The 25,471-nt window shown below is 27.5% G+C and overlaps 1 protein-coding gene across 1 annotated transcript in view; it reads right to left on the bottom strand.

Annotated features, from left to right (window-relative positions):
- Positions 1 to 17,045: 17,045 nt before the first annotated feature.
- The window catches only part of Syx1A (Syntaxin 1A), a 403,921-nt gene continuing 395,495 nt past the window's right edge, over positions 17,046 to 25,471 (bottom strand). Inside the window, exons 9-10 of the mRNA XM_075365002.1 lie at positions 23,772 to 23,856; positions 17,046 to 17,176 (exon numbers count right to left, since the gene is read on the bottom strand). Coding sequence (XP_075221117.1) covers positions 23,776 to 23,856 — 81 coding nt within the window. The 3' untranslated portion in view covers positions 17,046 to 17,176; positions 23,772 to 23,775. The remainder of the gene's footprint in view (positions 17,177 to 23,771; positions 23,857 to 25,471) is intronic.

Below are 25,471 nucleotides of genomic sequence, written 5' to 3'. Positions count from 1 at the left end.
ATAATAATGATAACAATGAATAACACACTAATACATTTATTAATTTTTATAAATATATATTTAAGAATTAGATTTCACACCTTTGAAGAAAATTTACTATTTATAGTACAAAAAATGTAAATATAATGGTACCTACATAATTATTTAAAATTAAAATAATATTAAAATAGAATATTTTATAAAATTAACTAAAAATAATAATAATTATGCATAAAAGGTTTTAATATTAAATTAGAGGAAAATATATATATGTATATATAAAAACAAAAAAAAAAATAGTAAAAATGCTATCATTAAAAAACAATACAAATAACAAAAATATATGGATTTAAAAAAAATGTATCCACTTGGTATATCTTATGCCCAGTTTTCTGGGCTTAATTAGAAGAATTATGGTGGGATAATTATTATTAGATAATTTTCCTGAAGCAATTTAGTAGAAAACTCTACCATACATGACAAAAAAACGATCAAAATTTATTTAACATTAATGTTCATAAAAGAAGTGCAATATTAAGATATAGCTGCTTAAGAGAAAAAACTAATGACAAAAACAAATATGTTATTTTAAATAAATATATTTAAATAATGACAGATATGAAATTAAATCAAATGTTCAAATGTAATAAAAAAGTTGCCTTACCAGTAGGTAAGAAGTAACTTTGGGGAATTATCCATATAGTTTCAAGTCTTAAAAAATTAAATATTACGCTTTTAGATAGGAAGGGTAAATTACATCCTTTTACATTATTGGTTCAATAACACCTGAAACATCTTAGGGAATATGGCTGAAAATTGAAGGGAATGAAATAAAAATTAAATTAATACGTCTAAAGAATCTTTGAAGTTAACATAATATTTTACTCCTTAACATAAGTCACCGACTTAAACTTACACCAGGTGCTGGTTGCAAATTTTCTGTAAAATATATTATTAATTGGTAACAATTGTAAAGGTTGAATGACAGCAATTACAATTAATAAATAATTAAAAAAAAAAATTTAATTGTGTACAATAATAACACATAATACTTAAAAATATAAATGCTAAAAAAACATACATGAAAAGGAAACAATAACTCATATTTTAGATTAAATCCATATTATTTATCATATTTTATTTTAAATATGATATGGAATACTGCTAAAAAGCAGTCATTCATATTTCACTTTGTTTTTGCACACATAAAATCATTAGATTGTTCAATAAAATGTAGAAAATAAATGTTGCTGAAATACTACCACTGCAATATTTAAATATGTAGCCAGTGATCTAAAAACAAAGGTTTAAATGCAACAAACATTATCAACGTAAAACAATAAACATGAAACTTACATGAACCAAAAAAATTACAATTGGCCAACAGTAATGGTAATTAATCAGTTTTCTACCTCCTTGTAAGTATACATAATCAGATTAAGTAACGACAGCATTAGTTAAATAAAGATCTATATTTTACCCAAAATTATTATAATTTTACTTTATAGTGATTTTTTATCCCTTAGCGTAAGTCACCTACTGCAACTTACAATATATGAACTGTGAAGTGTTAGCAGTACTTTTTTTATACAAGTCATTTTTTTAAATTTAATTTTATATATTAAAAATAAAGTTTAAGTGTTCTTGAACTTAAGTTAATTAGGATGGTGTTTATTCACACAAATATATTTTTGAATAAAATAAATCTGTTTAAAAATTGATAATGAACTCTTTTTAAACATTCAAGGTTTGTTAAAAAATAAATCAAAGATATGAAGTAGTGTACCAGTGTAACAATGCTTACTGTACTGCTAATAGGTTTGTGCAGTGAAATTCTTTAGAAATAATATTCTGTTTGCTACATCATCTATTTTGTTTCGTATCCATTTTGCAAGCCCGTAGGTGAAGTTGTGTCTTTGTTTATGGTGATTTTCTGATACAAAAAAATGAAGATTCTCAAAATACAATATGTTTGAGAGAAATTTTATTTCAAATTATTTCACTTATTTTTATTGTTTCTGTTTACAAAACTTGTGAATCCAGCTCCCTATTCATCTGATTTCACAACTGTTGACTTCTTTCTCTTTATGAAGATTAAAGCCACCCTAAATAGTGTTTCCAGACAAAAGAAGAAATTAAAAGATAATTCTTTACAGAACCTGCAGGTTATTCTATGGCCAACAATAATCCATGGCGGCTCACAAGCTAAGTCATAATGCATACCAACATTAAAAAAAAAAAACCATTGGGAGTGCTGTATGTTACTGGAAGAGTGAAGGAGGCATACGATGTTTTGCAGAGGATAAATCTATTAAGTTAGAAAAGTACATCGAATAACTTTGAAAAGGTTGTATTCGTTTTGGAAAAGCCTTGTGTACCAATTGTTAAATAGAAGTAATGCTGAAATTTATAATATTAAAATGGGTGACTAGGAAAAATTAATTATTATTCTTATTCTATTACAGTAATTAATAATAAAGATAAATAACATAGTATCAATTTCTGAATTATCCAAGCACTTTCTGGTAACAACTCTTCCAAATATCTAGAAATCAAAGTAATACATATAAGAGATGATGTGTGTGTGTGTGTGTGTGTGTGTGTGTGTGTATATATATATATATTTAATATTATTTTTCTAAAATCGATCCTTTCAGGAATCATATTCCTCTGCACTATACAAATTATATTAATCCAATCAGTCCAAGTACAGAATTAATAAAATAAAATAGGATGACACCTACCTTATTCCATAATTCAAGCAAGAGCGCTTTTGCGAGTACCTCGCATCATCAGTTGCTCTATATAATTTTTCAAATCGTTCATTGCAAATTACACATTAAAATTAAAAACCCTATACTATACATGAGATTTAAAATTGTTAAAAGATCTTTTTCAATTAAATCAAAACAGAAATAAAACTAAAATTGTTTTAGATTCAAAAATTTTAAATTGTAAAATTAAATTAAAAATTGAATATATATAAAATGAAATCATTAATAAAATTAAATTTAAGGTCAAAATTAAAATCAATAATAAAAATAAAATAGAAATCCATGTAGACTAGCTAGCCAAAGTTATGCGTCTTTAAAATATTTTCTCTTTTCAGATTTTAAATGTAGTATTTAAAAAAAAAAGATTTACAGAAATTACACGCATACAAAAATAAAAAAGAGGTAATCTAATGTAGCTGACTATCTGTTAGAATGCAAACATAGTAATACAGATTGCAAAAACAACTTAAGAGATTTTGGAGATTTATGATAAACAATAAAAAATTAATATAATCAAGAAATATTACATCTATAAATATAAATAAAAATAAAAATGATGAACCACCAGATCACATTTGAGTATGAGATTTAATTAACAATATAGTAAAAATACAATTTAATAGTTGGCAATAGCGGCAATAGAATAAAGGAAAACTACATTTTAAAGATTAAATTATTCCAATACGGAAAGCACAAGTACATGTATGTATATAATATCAATTAAAATTTGACAACAGAAAATATTACATAATTTCAGAAAAAAAAACAAAAAATTAAAAATAATAAGTTTTAACATAATAAATGGGAATTTATCAAATGAAGATGGGGATACTGCAAAATAACCGAATATTAGAAATTAATAAGGTAAGTTTAACTTATCTAATTACTGAGTTTTGGTGGTTTATAATTTGCATAATTTAATTTTATTAGGACAGTGATCAAAATACTAACAAATTATTTAAATATTAATATATATATATATATATATATATATATATATATATATATATATAAAGGATTTTTTAAAAAAGATCGACCTTATTTTTATTCTCAAAAGAAAAGACTGAAAAGTACATTTCTGATAGCACTATTTAGTATAATAGAATACCTCTAAGCATTATTTTTTCCCAGATACCCTAGATGAGTTAACTGCCAGAAGCAACTGGTAGGTGTTATAATTTAACTAGTGGTTATAATTACAACAAATGCATGTTATACAGCTGGCAGTGGTATAACATCTAATTAAATTTATGTTCTTATTGAGAACAATCAGTGATAATATTAAACTTTGATGGCAACAAATTGAACCAAATTTTATAAAAAAACTTACATCAAAGTTTTTAGATTTTTAAAAACAGTTATAAAATTTAGTTCCGTTTATTGATACCAAAATTTAAAATCTAAATTAATACAATCACCAATTGTTGTGAGCAAGAACAGAGAAAATTTATGAACATGTTATCAATTACACGACGCATGCTGGTTGTCTTGGTATCTGCTAACTCATCTGACTGACAAGTTCACTTACAGTTTACTTAATGTATGTTATTAAATTTGTTAAGCTGTTCTTAAATTTTTTAAATCCTAATAAGATTTTTTCTGAAAGCCTGTTGAATCTAATAAAAAAACCTACCAAATTTTTAATGAAGCTTGATTCAGTTTTTGTTTTTTTCCAACATATTCAATTAAAAAGGATGATGACAATATGTTAACTATTACACAGACTGATTATTCGGCAACAACTGACTCCCACCTGGTTTTTGGCAAAAAAGAAATTATCAGAAAGCTTTTGAACACATTTCAAATAATCATACTTAGAAGATGCATTAAAATAATACTTAACTTTAAAAAATTACCATGAATTTACATCAAAATTACAAAATGAATATATTTTATTGATAAAAGTAAATCGCACCAACAAAAATGAATAAATAAATATTTTAATATAGAGGTTAACATTTTGTTTTGATTTTGATAAGTTCCTGAAAAAAGTCCTTGAACTTTCAATTTTCAAAATTACAAGAATTAATTTAGTCAGAATACAGAAATGCCACAATAATAATAAAGAAACATCATTATAAACATAGATAACGATTAGTTATCTAAACATCAATTCTGAATATACAATTTTGTGCACAGAATTTACAATTATATGCAATGCAGTGCTTATATTTTTAAATGCAATATAAAAAATAGCATAATTTTTAATGCTAATTACTTAATATTTTTTCAACATATGTTACTATACAGTATAATGGAGAGGGTGAAATAACACCAGCTAAAAATAACTAAGAGAAAAAAGTATTACACGAGACTAAATCTTAAGGCATAAGGAATATTCAATATCTAAGGCGTAAGGGTTGACCACTCAGTTAGCATCTCAGCTATTATTTAGCTTTTTGTACATCCCTCTTTCCAGTTATAGTAAAGTTTCTTGGACAATCCTTCATGGATAAAGAGAAGAATTTTCATAACCCATCAACTGTAATGAAATAATTTGCTGATTCATAAAATGTATCACCATGACGCTTCAGATGGAAACAGGGCAACAGCTGACTAATTCCCATGCTGTTTGTCCAAACAAGAAAAAAAATGAAGAATAAAAAAGAGATGGAAGAGAAAGGGGATGGTCAATTCACAGATGGATTACTTGATTAGGATGGTTTACTATCTTGGTCAGGACCCAAAATATAAATACATTTCAATAAAACTTTACCCAAACATGGAATGGTTTTTAAATCAATAACGCTTTGAAAATAATATTTTTAAATATGTATAATTTAAAAAAAAATTAATTTCTGGAAGTTCATTTTATCTTAAAAATCTAATGGTTACAGTTTTAAGATCACCAGTTATATGACCACCAGTAATAAATTTTGCCAAGAATGAAATCTATAATACTTCTGCCATCTGTTTATAATTATATATCACACATTTAATTATTCATATATCATTAAGGCATAATGAGAAAATGCTAATTTTACACCACAAATAAATATGGTGTGACAGGGATATTCAAAATATTCATTACTCAAGTATAAGCAATTAAATACAAAGTGTAAAAGTTATCTTCTAAGATTAAAAAAATCATATAAACATTAAAAATAATGTACTTACTTTTTTTAGATGTTATACAACTGACAATAAAAGCATTCATAATTTCAAAAGCAATTAATCGTTCATTCTATACTGAAAAATTAAAAAAAAAAACATTAAATTTTACACATTTATTTACTAGTAATTAATTTTATAAATTCCTTATTTTAATACACATAGACAATAAAGTAGAAATAAAAATATTATTTAAATTTAATCTTCAAGTTTATTATTACTTAATAATTTCTATATTTATAATATTAATAACATGTTTTTGTAACTACCTTATCACTATGTTAAAAAAAAAATAAACTGTTTTCACTTATATATGACTTTAAAACAGCTTACCAAATTCCAATTTGATTTCCTCAAGCGCTTTCGGCTATTCTGCCGTTTTAAAGAGGATAATTATGACTAATATATATAAAACTATAATCTTACATAATTAAATTATATATATATTTTGTTAACATTCATCAAAAGTTAAAGTTTTAAGTCTAAGTGACTATGTCCATATTGTAATAGTTTCTCAATTGTTAGTAGTCACTTAGACTTAAAACTTTTACTTTTGATGAATTTTGACAAAATGACGATCAATTGTTATATATATATATATAAAATTTAATTATGTAAGATTATAGTTTTATATATGTTAGTTATAATAATCCTCTTGAAGATGGCAGAATAACCAAAAGCGCTTGAGGAAACCAATTGGAATTTAGAAAGCTGTTTTAAAATCATACATAATAGTTATTACATGGCACCATTATTATTAATGGTACCATGTTCGAAAAACTAAATTTGTTTTCACTTATACAAAAAAAATACAATACAGTTAAGATGTTTGAGAAATTATTATTTTATGTAACTAAATATATAAAGAAAAAATGATTATTGCTTACAATAACTCATTAGTTATTTACAATTGATTATAATTATTTGACTAACCTAATAATTCAAAAATATAAGTTTTACATACACATTAAATCTGCTAGTTATTTATACAATTTTTCATATATGATGCAACAATTATATGCAAAATCTATTGTACTGCATTATTTAATACACACAATTAAAAAAATCTAGTTATTTCCAGTTTTCAGGAAAACTTAATTATCAAGTTTAGAGATCACTTTAAAAAAAAATTACAGTGGTCCGATAGGATGTGTGAATGGATTTTAAACCCATCTAGTAAGATGCATAAAATAATTTTTATAATAATACTAAACTTTTGATTAGTTAAATTAAATTATACAGGTTTCTCTTTTAAACCTGTAAGTAATTATCTTAATGTAATAAATAAATTGATTTTTTTGTTACGCATAGTGGAAGTGACTTATTTTTAATTAAAAAGGAAAAAACACAAGTAGAATTTTCATCTGAAATATTTTATGAAGTTCTATAGTTTTTTTTAGCAATTCCCTAATAACTATTTCCCCTTCCCTCTGATCTTTATGTAATATATTATCTAACATGACTGCTAATTAAGCCATGTTTGGAACTTTTTTACTTTCTCTCACAATATGTTGGAAGGGACATTGCATCAGTCCTGCGCAAAGGGGCACGACCCATGTACATCTGAGACTTATATTATCATTTGAAGATAAGAATTAAAGATTACTCTTATTTAAATATACCATTTAAAATTTATTTTTAATGGTTAAGTTTTTTTTTGTCCTGCAAATCAGTAACATGGAGTAGGGACTCCTCCTCTACTAAGTAATGGAAATCACTGAGCTCCCTGACCCAGTGATGACAGAAGTGAAGGTATTGTCAAGGATGGTTCTGGTACTTCCCCATAGTGCAAGATGGGAAATGCTTTTTCGGTGGGCTTAGCACTGATTAGGTAGGCCAGAACCAGATAAATTGCCATTGGATTGTAATGGACTAATCCTCCAAGTTGGCAGTTGGGTGAAAGGCTAACAACCGCTAACAACCTTACCCCCAAAAAAAATTATCTGTTATGAAATGTCAACAAGACTCAGAACTGGATAGGAATTTTAGTGAAAGAACCTAGATAAGAAACAAGGACCTATGATTAGGAACACGGAATGTTAGAACCCTGGCAGTGGTGGGAAAAGTAGATAAAATTAGTGAATAATAGAAAGATATAGAATGGAGCTAATTGCGCCAAAAGTTACCAAATATACTACAGTGGCTGTGAGGATGGCAAACACTATGCTGGAGTAGGGTTTACAGTAAATAAAACAATAAGACAATGTGAGATAGATTTTGAAGTTGTGAGAAAATGTGTGTAATTAAACTTAAAGGGAGATTCAAAAACATGTCGGTAATAAGTTTCTAAACTCCTACGGAAGGGAGCAGTGACGAAGACAAAGAATCCTTTTATGCCCAATTAGAAGTGGTTGCAAATTTACCAAACTATGACATAAAGGTACTGACTGCTTGGGGATGCTAATTCTAAAATTGGGAGAAAGTATCTTTTTTTTTTTGTTGAATTTTTGCTGGGCGTAAAACACTCAGCGTTATCATTGCCCGAACATGATGTATTTCCTGTAAAAAATTAAATAAAAACACCTGGAAAAACAAAAACAGTAAATATAAATACAAAACATAATAGGATAAAAAATGAAAACAAAATGAAAAGTTAAAGTAGAAATATAAAAACAAAATCAAAACAAAAAAAGTTATTAAAAAAAAAAAAACAAAACAAAAAACGTAGTCTAATGTTAAATTTTTGGGCGAAAAAAATTTTGGGAGAAAGTGTCTGGAAGGTTGTAGCCGGCAAAGAGAGTTTACACAACTGCTCAAATGATAACGGTATGACTGTTAAATTTCATGACTTAAGTGAATTTTAACATTGCAAGTATAAAATTCCCTCACAAGAACATCCGTAAACAAGCATGAACTCACTGGATGGAAATACAAGTAATCAATTAGACTATGTCCTGATTGGCAAGAGAAATGAAAGCACAGTGCTAGACATTAGAAGTCTAAAGGGTGCAGAGAGAGGTAGAAACCATTACCTGGTTTTAACCAAACTTAGAGGCTGAAACTAGAAAAAAGGTAACAGAGGAAAGAGCAAGCTGTGACGAAGATAAAATAAATGAATTTAGAATTGAAATACAAAACACAGTTCCGCCTTACTAGATGTTGAACATATAAATGAAGGGAAAGGGATAAAAGGGATGAAATAGAGTGAAATTGGAATAATTTCAAGGTAGCAGTGAAGGAAGTAGTGAAAAAGGTGTTCATGGTAAAGAAAAATCCAGGAAAACCCTGGTTCAATGAAAAATACAGACAATTGGTCATTTGAAGGAAAAAATCAAAGGAGAAAGTCCTAATGCTTCAAACAAAAGAAAGATAAAAGACCATTAATAGAGAAATGAATAAAATGCTATGAACAGAAAAGAGGAGTGGAGGGACATTAAAAAGAAACTGCAGGTAGTAGAGCAGGACTGCTCCAAACACAATAATAATGATTTTTATACAGCAGTTATGTTTTTTAAGAAAGGATACGAACCAAATCTGTTTGAATTAAGGATATGAATGGTGCAACATGTGAACCAGGAAAAGTTTTGAACATATGGAAAGAGTACTTTAGGAATTTACTAAATGGTGATAGCACACCAGTGGGAAGGGAAGAGGATGCGAAATAGGGGAAGATGATCAGGAACATGGCATTCCAGAACCAACAGTTGAGGAAGTAACAGTTGCACTGTAAAGTTTCAAGAATGGGAAAGCACCTGGAGAGGACGCAACACCATGGAATTGTTCTGAAATGGAGGAACTGCTGTGCAAAGGCAATTACACAAACTCATTATTAAAAAAGTGTGGAAAGGAGAAATTCTGCCAGAATAAGGGAAGGAAGCAGTTATAATACTACTACACAAAAGAAGGGACAGACTCGATTGCAGAAATTATTGAGAGATATTACTCCTGAATACAACTTACGGAATACAAAATACTGTCACACTCAGTAAAAATAATACATGCAGAAATAATAATTGGAAATAACCAAACTGGATTTATGCAAGGCCGACCAACCACAGACCAAATTTTTGTTTTGAAACAAATTGCAGCTAAGTACTGGGAGTATGACAAAGATGTATATGTGCTCTTTGTGGATTTTATAAAAGCATATGACAGTTTCATAAGATCAGAAATTTGGAAACATACAGAACAATATAATATACCGAAGAAACTTATTAGAATGGCAAAAATATGTATTCTAACAGAGACTTTTGAAATGAATAGAGGAGTGAGATAAGGTAATGATAAATCAGCTATACTTTTCAATATAGTGGTGTAGGATATACTATGAAAAGTGAAAGGAGGTCAATGGGGAGCATATGCAGGAAAAAATATATATCCTGGACTTTGCTGATGATATTTCTGTTTACATAGCAGAAAAAAGGACAACTTAAGAAAATTGGCAGAAATAGCAGTAAATGAAGTGGGAGAAGTAGGGCTGCAAATCAGTGAAGAGAAGACCAAATATATGAAAATTAGCAGATCAGAGCAGGAAAACTCCTTTTTAGAAGTTGAAGAATACAAACTTGAAATAAATGAATTCAAAAACTTAGGTATGAAAATACCAAGAGACAACAAAGGAGAAAGTGAGATACAAGTCAGGCTGGCCAAAAGTAAACAGAGGTTACTGGCAGGGGGGGGGGGGTGACAAATTACTGAAGTTTTTAACAAACTACTGTCAAGAAATATAAAGATATGAATACTTACATTATTGAGCCTGCCTGTAATACTGCATGGATCTGAAACGTGGACATTAACTAAAGCAGCTACTTTTGAAAATAAAATAAAATATAAGGAAGATGTACGGGTCGACTAGAGAAAGTGGTAGCTGGAGAATCAAGTATTATAGGCAGAAGATTAAGATGGCTAGGACATGTTTTAAGAATGAAAGAAGTTATAATGGTTAAAAGAGTATGGACAAAATGGACTATTGGCACAAGACTCCTGAGAAGACCCCGTTTGAGGTGGGGAAATCAGGTGAAGGAGAGAAGATGGAGACAGCTTGTTGACGAGGCCAAAATGTTTAAGTGGATTTCAGGAGTATGAGTAAGTAATCTAAAAATTGTTATTATAGTAATTAATACATTAGCTGCCATCATTATAGCTCTGTTGAGACTTCTATCCTAACCAGCTAGTGTTGTGGTTCTGTTATAACCTGAACAGCATTTTTACATTTTGCTTCAGATACCTCACTGAATCATTTAATAGTTATAATGGATTTTAGCAAAAGTTGAAAATATATGTTATTGTATTGATGGTTCCTAGTAATTTTATTTTGTTTCTGGAGAACATGCAAATTTTTGGTTGATACTTGAACCTGTAATTTACAAACTATACTACTATTGTAACTAGATTTATATTTACCTTGCATTTTTATTTTTGTCTATAAGGTTTTTATGTTAACTTTTTATTTTACTTTGAGTAACAATTTTTTTTTTTTAGTTAAAGGCCTTCTTTACTGTCAGATTTTCCTGAAACTCTACTACATTTTTATACAATTAAAAGAATAAAATTAATATATATATATAGTAACTAATTGAAATATCTTCACAAGAGGCCAATGTTGCTCCCCCAAAATAATAACAGAAGTGACCTCTAATGATGGTCAGCCACATATTATGTACAGAGTAAAGACAGGAAAAAACTTGTTAACAAACAAGATAAAGTACAATGTAGCTAAGACCTAAGAAGGTATATATGTTAACTTGTTTTTATGATCATTTCTTTTATGCTTTTGTAATATTTTTAATTGAACTGCGATTTCCCTGTGCAGAATATAGGTCTCAATTGCTAACGTTGACATATGTATTCCTGATAACAATTTCAATTATAAATTTTTTTGCTAGTCGACTGTTAATAATTTTATTCAATCAAAATTTAAAATCTTATATACATAATGAGAGAAAGGTTTTTATTGTATTTGTACAAAGTTAATTAAAAGTTTTTTTATTCAAATTACTGGTTATTGTTACTTCCTAGAGTAAATATGCACTTTTATTTATATATACTAGCAACACAATTACTCAATATGTATCAAAATCATTTATGACATGCTTCTCTTTAATAAAGTGTTTCTTTCATTTCATCCATAATATATTCTTAGTTTCTGGATATACCATGGATTTTCAATAAAAAGAAAAATAGATAAAAATATTTAAAATCTCAAAAACAAAAATATAGGCCAAATTTTATAGCAAAGGGAACTATCAAAATAATAATTGAAGGTTACAATAAGGAGGAATACCACAGAGGAAGACATGAGACTCCTCACAAAACATAAGTTAATTAAATAATGTAGGATGTCAATTGCTTACAACGAAATGAAATTGAATGCTCAAAGGTGATCCATATATATAACAACTGCCAATCCTCAGACTAAAGAATAATAAGAACAAGTATATAGTTGTGCACAATGTAATATAAATAGCATTTCACATTACTTCTTAATAGCTATATTTTCAAATAAGCTGTATATTTTATATTTCATACACAATAATATGAATTTGAATAATTATACAATAATTTATCAGTATATATTTCAACTTACAAACAATTCTATCTATGAACACTTGACTAGAATGCATTAAGTTTATAAGTAAAGGACTTCCTAAAGTTATAACAGTGTATTAGTTCTTACTTATTTAATGTATTTACATAACAATAAGATTAGAGTAAATAAAATAATATATTAAATTCTGCTGTTTCATTTTGTTATTAAACATATGTATGAACTTGCTGAATTAACTGTAAAAAATATAAAAACAAATCAACAACTAAAATCTATATTTAAAAGAGTATTAATAACTAGCAGCTTTTTATTACATTTTCATAAAATAAAAAGAACAATAATTTTTTGGGTTGTTTTGTTGTAGCTGCTTCATTTTTCAATCGATCAAAAATTATTATTAAATTCATTAACATGATGATTCAAACGTACATAGAAATAACATATATAAAAACATTCTTTGAGTTTTTATATAATAATAAACAATAATTATATACATTTATTAACCGACAGTAATAATGATGTTTGTAAATTTTTTATATACAAAAAAAATGTATACATCTTATCTATATATTTATATATATGTACAAATATTAAATACAAAAGGTAATAAATTATACAATTATAATATTACACTAAGAACAAAATTATTATATAGGCCTATTACACAAATTTATTTAATAATTATTTTTTTGTTAATAATTTGCAATAAATTACTCTACTCTATTACCTGATATGTCACATTTAATAAATAAAGGGTGTTAATAAATATTACATTAATATTTTATAAATAGTTATAAGTTATTGGAACACGTTGCTTTTTTCTAAAAAGTATTGCTTAAAAACGTATTTATATAATATAAATATTTTTTTTAATTCAATTTCAATTTTTTTTAAACAACATACAAAAAGAATTCACAAAATTTATAATTAAATTACTTAAAAGAATCTAATTTTATTGAACTATTTTATTAGGTTTTTTTTAGGTTTTTTTATTTTTATTTTTTAAAATTATTATGTGACAAAATAGTTATTCAAAGATCAAAATTATATTAATAAAAAAAAAAAAAAAAAAAAGAAAAAAAAAAAATATATATATATATACTTTATTTGTAACAGAACAGAAAAATAAAAATAACAAAGTTAAATATTTTAACATAATTAACAATAAGATTTTTCCTGTATTGATATCCTGAGACAAAAATTCTAAGATACTTTACCTAAAAAAAAGTATCGCAACAGATTTATAATCAGTGTTATTTTATATTAAAATTAACTTTCTGCTGCTGATTTTTTTGTTTTTAATGATCTGAGATACTAATAACATAAAAAATCACACGGTAATAGAAGCAGATAGCAAAATTTAAATACTGAAACCTAACTTTGTTGTATTTATTATATTTCACTCTCTGTAATAATGAATTTAAATTTAATAATTTCATGAAAAAAGGCTTGTTTTTGAAGAGAAATATTTTATAAACTGCTAAATTAAAAAAGGAAAGTTTTGTAACATTATAATCTTAATCTACTCTATGTTATTGTTAAGAGTTTCAATTCGTTTGAAGAAAACATATAGATATTATGGTGAATTAAGAATAACAAAGAATCCTATTTCTCCTGTCTCTCAAATTTCAATGTTTATAATCTTTTTAAGAGATAAGTAAAATATTTATAAAGTAGATATGTAAAACTTTTTCTGATAATAAGTTTTAATGTGGCAACCATTTTTTTTTTTAAATTGCTATTTCAGTACAAGGGAGATTATTTTTTTACTGTTAAATAACCGTTTTAACATTACAGCATATAAACAGTTTTATAATTTCAGTAAGCTATCAGATGAAAAATGGTTGTGAAGGAATTAAGTATTCCCATAAAAGCTATAAGTCATCAAAGCCATCTTAGAAAAGATGTTAGCCGCTTAATGAACTATCAACAGATAACTCTGTTCTTAAACATATTTAAACACAATATATATGTATAATCTCAATAAAATACATAATGTCATAAAATAGTCATTGAATGTTGAAATAGATAAGATTATTTTTTTTCCATTTTGTGGTTCATAAGATATAACTCTTCAAAGGAAAAAGATTTTTTTCACAAAAATAGATGATTAATCAATTCAATTTACTAATTCATTAATAATATAATAATAATACAAAAAATTAGGTCGATTTTATTAAAATGATATTTATGAATAAAAGACTAGTAATGAATTCTAATAGAAATCATGCACACTGTAACTCGGTTATGTTACACATTTATACACCACTATACTAAAAGACCATTCCACCTTTTAAAGCAATAAACACCAAAACAACCCTAAAAAATTATAAATAATGTAATAAAAAAGTAAAAATTTCTTAAAATACGGCATTAAGTAATAATCATAATTAAAATTATTATCATTATATAAATAGATTGAAAATGAAAGCAGTACACTCTATCTTTTGTTGTATTATTTTTAAAACAATAAATAATATATAGTTTTAATATTTTTTCATAAGTATAAATTTAAGAAACTTTTATAATTGTACTTTTTTAAATCATACATTTCAATCTAATGTATAAATTATGTATCATATCATGCCATATTATGTAATTATATTAAAGGATTATATAATAAATTATATTACGTAAATACGATTAATATTACACTGTAAATAAAAAATAAATTAGATTCACACACACGCGACAAAAAAATCCATTCAATAATAATGTGCTTCTAACTACTACATACAAATACTTACTTATCTTATTAAATTACAAATGCAAAACTCCTGACTTAAATGATAATTAAAAAGTATAATAAAATACATTAAAGTAACACAGATTCAAAAGACACACAATAACATAAAAGATTATCATATATAAAAAAAATTGTCAAGGCTTAATAATTCACAATAATTATTTTTATTTATAGTAATAATAATAAATAACTTAATACATATGTTTTAATTTAATCATATCTAAAAAATAACTCTTTGGTATTTTTACTTCTATTTATTAAAAAAAGAATCATAATATTAAAAATAAAATTTAAATTCATGGTTTAGTAGTCATTTGCAATAAGAAATCTTTTACTCATTTTTCAAAACTAAAACACATTAAATAACTTGAGTACTTTTAATAATAATAAATAATAACAACAACAATTATGAATTAAAATAATTGTAAATATGAAAACACCAAATATGTAATATAAATACAATATATCAAATATACTGAAAAATCTAAATATTTATTTATTTATATAGAAAGTTACTACAACTCCCTCTGTTAATCTAATTACAAACATACATACCCATACATTCATACCTGTAATTAAATAAAGAAAAATATTTAACAATATGTTAAATTATAACAAAAAAAGTCTTTAATTTAAATTTGATATAGATATATTTATTTTACAATAAATTTTATATTTCTTGAAGTAACATATTTAGCTTTTGTGAAAATTAAAAAAAAAAAAAAACTCTATTGCAAAATTGTCTCTTTTCATTTGGTTAGCAAATAATATGTTATTGTCTTATTTATCCTCAGTATTTGGGGGTAAGACATGAAAAATAAAATTAACTCAAAAGTTATAAAAAACAGAAAATCATACACAATTGGCATTTCATTTTTTTGTTATATCAGTATAAAACAAGTTAAATTAATTTTAAATACAAAAAATATGTTTTTAGTTATTTTATTTTCCAAAGAAACAATAAATTATTTTAACTATTCTGAATTTAATGATGGTGTCTATATAAATACATACAAATATAGTAAATATTTATATAAATTATTTTTTTGAAATTACACATTTTTAACAAACATGAAATTGGCAATTAAATAAATAATGTCAACAAAATTGTCATTAATAAAAAAACACTTTTTTAATTAGAAATAAAGTTAAGAGAAAGAAACAGAAAAATTAAAATATAGATCATTAGATTCAGAATATACGCTACAAAGAAAATAAAATATTTTTTTTAAATAAAAGAAATAATAAAAAATACCATTCTTAATTATTTTTAATTAATTTATTGGGCTTCATTATATATTTCACCTAAATAAATAGTTAATTTACTATATTAAATTTTAACTGCAGATGCAGTAAGAAAACTAAATTATAATAATATTATTGTTGAATTATCATTATTATTTTTATTACATATAAATTTATTATATATAGTAAAATATAAATATAAATAAATAAATATATATATATATATAATTAATATTATATAAATATTTTTCTACTAAAATATAAACACAATTCAAAGCAGCATAACGTTGCGCCTAAAACAGAGACTAGAGTTTTGTTTTTTATTTAATTACATTATTTTTATGAAAATCATTTAATTATAATGATACTTATGATCATGATAATGATGGTGATTAAATCATAAATGTAATCAAGAAAATCTGTTTAATTTACACATCTTGGTAATTACTTTTTATGCTAATTTCATGTTATGATTGCTGTAACGATTTTCAATATAACAAATATATACTACTATGAACTAATACTATAATTAATTATTATGTAAAATAATAAATTGTTTTATCTTATGAATAAAAATAAATAAATAACTAACTATTAAAAGTTAAAGAAAATATATGACTTTACAATAACAAAATGATAAAAACTATAACAATTATTGTTGTAATGTTAATGATAATGATCCCAAATAATTAATGACAATGAATCAGATAATAATGAATATGGTGTTAATGAGTTCGATGTACTTAATTAATGTAGCTAGAAAACTGCACTCATTTAAGTCGGCAGTGCACCAATGAGCTCTCGATTTAATCATCATGAAGTTGCATTCAGACACTGTAAATAAAACACAAAGAAACTTTATTAGAATTAATTATTATAATTTTTATAAGATGATTTTTTCCCGCACCTTAATGGGACCATTTGCAAAATTCATAAACTGAACTGTTAGGTGCATTAATTATGAATAAATACATAATAATAGTGCATTTATTCCAAATAATATTATGCCAAAATAATATTAAAATGATTAAAAAAAATTATAAAATATGATCTGCACAAATAAGCATGACCCTCCCGCCACTCTTAAGAAACAATCGATATAATATAAATATTAAAAGATCATAAATAATAATAATAAATACTTGTGATAAAAAATTATTTTTTTTTTAAAGAAATATTTTGGCCATTAAAAATCTAAAAATCTTTACACAACAATAATGAAATAAAAGAAGAATGAAAAGAATGGCCCTGAGGTATATAATACCCACGTCTGGAACACAATATCTACGTTCCACGTCCAGGGCGGCAACAGCTGTACTTATGTACAATACACATAGCTGGCTAACAGGGTTCCGAGTAAATTTCTCGGTTATGCTTTTTACTTTTGACCTGGTTTCAACTTCAGGTCACCAGACGGACCGGATTTTACAGCCACCTGCAGGATTGGACAAACAAATGATTTGGAAATGGATACATACCATTTTTAGAGCTAGCGATGTGGCGGCCAGGGTCAATGTTATTGCAGGTGTAACAGAGACCCTCCGTTGTCCACATGCCCCCTGCAATGGCAAGCATGTAGCAATGGTGCCCATGTATGTCGGTGCATGGGAGCTCTGAAAGCTTCGGTGAGTAGGAGCCTGGAGTCAGTGCAGAGACTGCGCATCCGCTCTCTGCCAGGACATATGCCGGTTCCACCGGAGTACCGGATCAGACCTCCAAGATTAGTAGCCCTGGAGTGGGGGGTGTACCCCAGCGGCTAGCCTTCTACAGAAGGGATAATCTTTCATGAATATACTTGAACAAACAAACGTGGCAGAGGGTGCACGTACACCCTTGTTTAGAAACTTCCAATTCGCCACAAGCGAAGAGGAAAAAGAGTAAAGAGTGTGACAAAATCAAGAAAGATGATGATAGAATCAGTAAAGACTTACGGAAAAGCTTATTTGGCTATACTGCACCTAAGCCAAGATTTTTAATTATTACCAAGGAGAATGGAAACTTTCAAAAGGTAAGTCCATTCTTAATCGCAAGAGAAATAACTAATTGTACTAGTGGTCCTGTTAAGGAAATCCGGAAGACTTTTAACGGATTGCACGTTGAAACTATCGACAGTCGAGGCCAAAAAGTCCAGGCATTGAAGAAGGTCGGTGAATTTGCGGTATCAGTGCAACCGCATAGCACCCTTAATACATCCAGAGGAGTTGTTGTTTGCCGTGATCTTCTAAACTGTACAGAAGAGGAAATAGTACAGGAAATGTCGAGTCAAGGAGTGATTCAGTGTCGCAGACTAACAATGACAAGAAATGGTAAAGTTCTTCCTTCGGCCACCCATGTATTGACATTTAACAGGCCTACCCTTCCTGAAAAGGTGCGTGCTGGCATACATCGGCTTGATGTACGTGCGTTTATTTCGCAGCCTATGCGATGTTTCAAGTGTCAACGTTTTGGGCACACTGCAGCTAGATGTGAAGCACAGGAAATCTGCATATGTGGAATCAAGATACATGAGGGTGAACCATGTAAAGACCCTCCAATCTGTATTAATTGTAAAGGGCACCATAACTGCCGATCCAGGAATTGCCAAGTTTATAAATCTGAAACGGCCATTCAGAAAGTTAAAACACTTCAGAAGGTCAGTTATCCTGAAGCGAAGAAAATTGTTAGTCAACGAACACCTCGTCAATCGACCACTTATGCTGAAGCAGCTGCTGCACCTCCTTCATCAAAAATTAATGTGGAGCAGTTGCTTAATACAATGGCACCAAGTCTTGCAACAATGATAGAAAAAATCATTGATGCAAAGATAGAGTTGACTCATCACACAGAACCATCTAAACATGAGAAGGCTCAATCCCGGGCTGACATCGTTGATAAAAGAAACGTACCAGCGCAGCATACAAAACTAGTAAAACCTGCCATCATAACACCATCACTTGAAGTAATAAATAAAAATCTTGACTCGTCTGGAAAAGATTACTCCGTCGTCTAGTCACAAGCCTAAGGAAATTGTGACAAGAAAATCTGTGTCTACCAAAATGGAGGTGCAAGTCATTATTGAAAAAGCACCAGACACAGATGATGTACAAACTACAACAATGAGCCTCCAAAAGCTCAAAGAACAACTTCAGCAAGAGCATCTACTTAAGCTGGACCCAGCACTGCATTAGAGATTGAATCCAGCTCATCAGTCGCCGAAAGTGCATCGCTTGCTAGTTTAGATTCTATAGCAACGATGCTAACAGCACCAATGAAGCTTTCATCACCTGATGTAAGCCAGCGAACGTCACTGGCATCAGAAAGAGAAGACGATGCCATATCCAAGGCCTCAGACCACACTGTCATCGGAAGTTGAGGCCGTTTGCAGAATGGAAAAACACAAGAAAGGATGGCCGAAAGGACAGCCTAGGCGGTAATTTTTGGATTTGAAATTATAGAAGAATGTAAAATTTTGAACATTTTTCGATTCATGAGAATGTGAATTATTAAACCTTTTTTTATTTTTATTTTTTGAAGTGGGATGGGGCTAATGACCAAAGTAGTCGATGCCCCTAAAAACCTCAAAAAAAAAAAAAATGAAAACAATACTGCAGTATGCAACACTGCAGTAGTAAAATAATATGTTTGTATTAATAAAAAAAAAAATAATTTTATTTAAAACATATATGATAATAACATTAATAAAAAAAAAGAAAAATCAAGAGCAATCAATACTAACACAGTCCTTTATAAATTATTATTTTTTACTTGCTACTTCTAGTAATTAATTACACATTGATATAATTTTCCTAAATAATGATAACAATAGTAATACAAATGGGTAATGAAAACATTAAAACCATTGTATTATACATTACAGGACAAAATTACAATAAAAATTACCAATTAAATATTTTCATCTTATACAGATATTAATATAAAAAAATTATATAATGGACATTGCATTAAAAAAAAAAATATTGGTTAATTTCATTTATATATACAGATTAGCTGTAAATTAATAAGTGAAATAAAAATATTTGTCAGAATAAAACTATTTGAAATGACTAATTTTATTATAAACTTGTTTTGAATATCAAATTTTTAATGTTTGTTGTTGATTCAGTAGTTATTTATTAAAAATTATTTATGTAATTTTGTTAAAATATCTGAATTTTAAATACATCTCTACAAATGCACCCAGTGTTGCTTCTTACAAACTAATTCTAAATTTGACAGTATATTTATTAAAAAAGATTGAGACAAACCTAGTACTACTTAAGAGAACAAACACAGATAAAATCAGATATAAACTTTCTCTTAGTAACAAAGCTGGGATGACTAGAGATGCTAATGGGAATTGAGGGTGATGGCAGAATGAGAATGAGAGATGAACAGGAAAAAATTTCCTAACCAGATTAAGCAATTAACAGAACAGAATGGAATATGTTACTGATGATTTTGGAACAGAACAAATTGATAGAAGATTGATAAGGACTTACAGAACGGGTATAAAAGGATGAAAATAGGGATGGGCATCAAAAGTGAAATCTGACAGGGACTATGTTGTCAGTAGTATTTAATACAAATGATGAGAATTATATGAAACGTACAGATACAAAACAACAACCATCTAGTGTGGAGATAACCAAATGATGTTGATAAAATTGGAAAAACTGCGTTATGGTACAAGATATGGTCAGATTCAAAAAGTGCAGAATGAAGGAAACATGGCAATAAAAGCAAATAATGTGAAGTAGGAAGCCTAATATGGAAAAATTAGTTGACATTTTTTTTTAATAATGAGTAGAGTACTGAAAACTGGTACCAATATTCCTAAAGATTTTACAAAATGTTTTTATCTGTAAACACAAAATAAAAAAAATAATTTACGTGATCATCTTTGACTGTCCTTTTCTCAAACTGGAAGTTCAAATTACTGGGGTTACCGATCAAGCAGCAAGGGCCCACTGTTCTGGTGGACCTGACAGGATATCTTTGTATTCAGTTAGGTTCTTATGTATTGCTAATCCGATAAAAAGAAAATTTATGCTTTTCAAATAAATAAAAGAAGGCTTGAATATAGATATATTTAAATTACCTATATATAATCTATATACCTAAATTATATCTATAATTATGGTACTTGAAGTTCTGTTAACAATTACGTGTCAACTTCAATTTTTAATTGCTTTGCTAAAGATTTTGATCATATTAATTATAAAGAATTTTCAGCCATGTTAACAACACATTGCTGAGCAACACGAAGCTTCTTGTGAGGGTAATGAACACTTACCAACCTTATGAGTTTTCATACTGAAACTTCTGAGGTTTTGGATTATGGTGCTCATGTAGATGTTGTCTACTTTAATCTGTCCAAGGCTTTTAATATTGAAGGTATGAATTTTATCATTTCTTAAAAAGAAATAGACATATGAAAAATTAATTCTAGACCTATACTAATATATATATATATATATATATATATATATATATATATATATATATATATTAGTATAGTATATATATGTATATATTAGCATATTATGTATATTAGTATAATATATATATATAAATATTTAAACATTATAAAATTACAAAAGCAATAAATTAGGTTTATCTAATATGGCAGAACATCTAATAAACAATAAAATTTTATTTCTGATATTAACAGGGATTTAGAGATATTAGAAATTAATAAAGATAACATAAAATTAAATATATTAGAAAAATATTACATATATAAATACAAACAAAATTTTAATTTGATAAACCATTAGACAGTTTAAGGGGTTTAAATCTGCAACAGATAGCAGCACTCACATAATAAATTAATACGCAATTTTCATTAGTTTAGTATTTTTACTTTTAATTTTTATTATGCAGTAACTCAACCATGACTGAGGATGCAGGATCCTGCAAAGGTACTTTCATAGTAAAATTAAGATAAGGTCTTATCTTATAAGGTCGGTTAAGGTAAGGTATGTTTATCTTAATATTCTATACTAGGTGGTTTTTATTTTAATAAAGTTTAATACATACTGGGTGGAGAGAAACAATTAGATGATGTAAAAGTTGCGCCAGACCAACATCTTTGTAGGAGGTGGGGAGAAATACATATAGCTGAGTAAAGTAGTTTAAACCTTCTGTCATTATACAGTGCTGGTTGGAAGAGCATTGCCCTTTTGCAGTAGAAGCATTCTGCAAACACACGGTTCTGCTACTGTAATGCAATGAGTTTTTTGACAACATTTTTACATTAGAAGGATTGGAAAGGTTCCTACACACCAAACAATATTGAATTGGGTCAAATAATTCAGGTTTAATGCATTCATGTCAACAAGAAGTCACCTGGTCGCCCATACAATGTGCAAACCCCGGAAAATGCATAAAAAGTGACAGTAGCATTTCAGTGTAGTCCTCAGCATTCTGCTTGTTGCCATTTAAACTGTTTGATTCACAGTTTAAATGGTTCTGTTGCCAGTTTTACTGTTTGAAGATGATTCAAACAGTAAAACTATTTGATTCATCTTACATGAAGATTTAATGTTCCATTCCTATAAAATGAAAGTAGGGCAATAACTCCATCTGCATAATTTAAATAATCAGCGACTTCTGCAGGAAAGTGCTGCTACTAATCAAAGAAACGTCACGATTGCTGGATTACTTGCTAATGCCCGATGAAGCACATTTTCATCTAAACAGATTTTAACAAGCAGGTCACAGAGAACCCACACATGTTCCATAATGAAGCCAACGCATGGTGGAAAAGTTACAGTGTGGGATGGTGTTAGTGCATTTGGAGTGGGCTGTACTTTTCTGAGAATCCTAATGATCAGTCTGTTATGGTCACATCAGATCAATATGCGGTGCTGTTGGGAATGTTTCTCTATAATGAATTTGTCAGCATCATGTTGACAAATATCTGGTGTAGTTCCAACAGGATGGAGCTACTAATTCCATGGCAGTCATCAAGTTTCCCCAACATGGAAACATCTCATTTCAGAGACGTTGTAAGGCCTCCCCACTCGTGTGATTTATCAGCATGTGATTTTTTTTTAAATGAGCCCATTTGAAAGAGAAGATTTACACAAACCACGCTATAAAGGAACTGAAATATTTCATTTGAGAGCGATTCATGCAATTCAGGGAATTAGTTGAGGAAAGTCATGGACGATGTGCCCTACCACTAATGGTGGTCACTTGCATGATATTATCTTCAAAACACAAAACATAAGCTGTAATCTAAATGCTTATCCTTGTTCTTTACAATAGTATACTAACTAGTTAATATTTCATTAGAAATTAAAATGCTCATTTTCAAGTTTTAAATCATTTAATTGTTTCTGCTCCATCCAATATATATATTATATAATGATATGAGCAACAAGCAACAAAAAAGTTGCATAACTTTTTTATACAACCAATACTCTTATTAATGTAATACACTTACTTGTCTAGAAACCAACATAACTAGCAGCAGTTGATGCGAGAATCAAACCAAGAACCGTCAAACAAATAAGTATCATTATCTTCTTCTGCTCATAACATTAAATCCAAGAAAAAAAACAACAAAATGATTCATTAGAACATGTAACTTATAAATATAAACATTACACTTAAATAAACATTACACTTAAATAAACATTAACAGAATAATATCTATATATTTTACGGTTCCTTTGTCACTGTGTAAAAATTACCAAATACTAATCTGTTTTAAAACATTAAAAACTAATTAATAAAATAATTTTAAATAAAACTAAAAAGCAGATAATAAAAATAATATCATATCTTGCAATGAAGCCTACTTGCCTTATTTTCAGCCAATTCAACATAACACTACAAAACAGAAAAGTTTTCCAGTAATGAAAATCTTATGGAAAATTAATAAATGTTTGCAAAATAAGAATAATGATATTTTAAATATTTATTAATCTTAATAAAATATAATCCCTTGAAAAAATATTCAGTGGTAATTAGATAAAATTATAATGTTGTCAGAGCAATAACATAATGTTTATAAATCTCTCCAAAACTAGCAAAAATTTCATTTGTATGAATGTGTTTTAATTGCAATTATTTAAATTAAAAGAAATATTTATTCAGACGAAAATGCCTTATACATATTATTTAACAGGAAAAAAATAAATGGCACATTAAATTACACTGGTATCTAATGCATTAGTATTATTATTTAAGATTTAGCAACTGATTTTCTTTAAAAAAGATTATGGTACTGTTAACCCCAAATACAATTCCTACATCTTTTTTTGGATGTACAGAAGAAATCATTTGTCACAGAAAGCTTGAAACATCAAAATGTCTTAACAAGTTGCAGATTTTCCACAAAACATTCCTTGCTGCTCAGAAAAATACAACAGAGCATCTAGGCTACAACAAGATTAATGCACAACAGGTTCCATGGCAGAAACTGACAAAAAATCAGAAATAGCATTTTTGCAGCGATGTTACACAGACGTAGAGAATTTTCTTGATTAATTGTTACTGGTAGACAAGACGTGAATGTTGGCATGTTACCTCAGTAAGCAAGCCCAAGTGGCATTATCCCAAGTTTTCTAAAAACAATTTCTAAAAATTATGCCAATTATTTATGTGATCATAAGGGTGTTTTAGTGGAATTCATAACAAAAGTTTGACAATAAATGCCAGTTTATTGTCAAATGAGTCTATAAAAAAACTGTAACTAACCATCAAAAATCAATATTATGGAAAGCATCATTGCAGCATTATTCTTCTTCACAACAATGCTGGCCCTGCTACTGCAATTCCAGTTTTGTCGGGCAGTTTTAGATGGAACATTTTTATTCACCTACCATACAGTTCAGGAAATGCTTCAAACAACTCTTACTTTTTTTTAAGAAAGGTGAAGATTTCCTGGATGGAAAACATTTTACAGGTAATAAAGAGACTGATTGTCAACAATTTGTTAAATAAATCTGTAAAAAATGAATAATATAACAGAAGTTTAATGCTCATGAATAGTTATAAATTCTTTTGTGTAGGAATGCTTTTTGTATATGATGAATAAATGTACTATTTTTTTAAACAATAGATGGTTAAAATGCTTCCTTAAGTTAATTTATTAAAACTAAATGGTTTTTACTTAGTGAATTACAATCATATAATGAG

This window comes from Lycorma delicatula, chromosome 4, assembly GCF_047948215.1.
Source record: "Lycorma delicatula isolate Av1 chromosome 4, ASM4794821v1, whole genome shotgun sequence".
Classification (NCBI taxonomy): domain Eukaryota; kingdom Metazoa; phylum Arthropoda; class Insecta; order Hemiptera; family Fulgoridae; genus Lycorma; species Lycorma delicatula.
The sequence above is the reverse complement of the archived record's forward strand: the minus strand, read 5'-3'. Positions and strand labels throughout refer to the sequence as shown.